General features: G+C 66.7%; 1 protein-coding gene across 1 annotated transcript in view; it reads right to left on the bottom strand.

Moving 5' to 3' along the window:
* PLPPR4 (phospholipid phosphatase related 4) overlaps positions 1-460 on the bottom strand; it is a 30,681-nt gene extending 30,221 nt beyond the window's left edge. The window contains exon 1 of the mRNA XM_006763106.1: positions 434-460. Coding sequence (XP_006763169.1) covers positions 434-460 — 27 coding nt within the window. The remainder of the gene's footprint in view (positions 1-433) is intronic.
* Between the last annotated feature and the right edge of the window lie 212 nt (positions 461-672).

The following is a 672-nucleotide window of genomic DNA, read 5'->3' as shown; positions in this document are numbered from 1 at the left end:
CAGCTGGTGGTCCTCGGCCCCTTCCCTCCCCGCTCAGGTCCCGCGCCCTGATTCCCCGCTGAGATGACCAGCTCCGCTCCAAACTGTTGCTGCAATGGCCTCGTCTCCCTCCCACCCTCCCTCCTCCCGCTCCCCGCTCCCCCGCCCCTGCTGGCTGTGGGAACCTGACGTCAGAATCCGAAATGGGGGCGCGCCCCTGGGTTCTGCAGGCTGCACCTGGGGACCAAGGGGGCAAGGGTCCCCCGGGAGCGCTGACCTCGGGATGCTGGAGCGCACAGCCGGGCTCCGGCGCCCCCACCAACCACCCGGTGAAACCCAGGCGTGCGCCCTGACCCGGAATCCAATGGTGACCTCCTGGCTCATGGGTGGATGCTCAACCACTGAGCACCCCGCCCGGGGGTGGTGGGGGGGTAACCCTTGTTTTGCACTGCACCGGGAACACTCGGAGTGAGCTGTGCATTTCGCCTGCTATACTCTCATCTGTTCTCCCCGCGTGAGTCGGAGGAAGGACAGGTGCCACTTCGCCCCTGTTCACCGCCCCCCTTCCTAGCTTGGCTCTCAGGCCACCCCTTTGCTCAGAAGCGCCCCTCGGTGCTCTCTGTGGCCTGCACACTGTGTTCAACCTCTAGCGTGGCATTGGGCTGCCGTGGTCCACCCTTCGCCAGCCTGTCC

The sequence above is a fragment of the Myotis davidii genome, unplaced genomic scaffold (genome assembly GCF_000327345.1).
Source record: "Myotis davidii unplaced genomic scaffold, ASM32734v1 scaffold217, whole genome shotgun sequence".
NCBI classification, from domain to species: domain Eukaryota; kingdom Metazoa; phylum Chordata; class Mammalia; order Chiroptera; family Vespertilionidae; genus Myotis; species Myotis davidii.
This window is presented reverse-complemented; position numbering and strand designations above follow the sequence as displayed.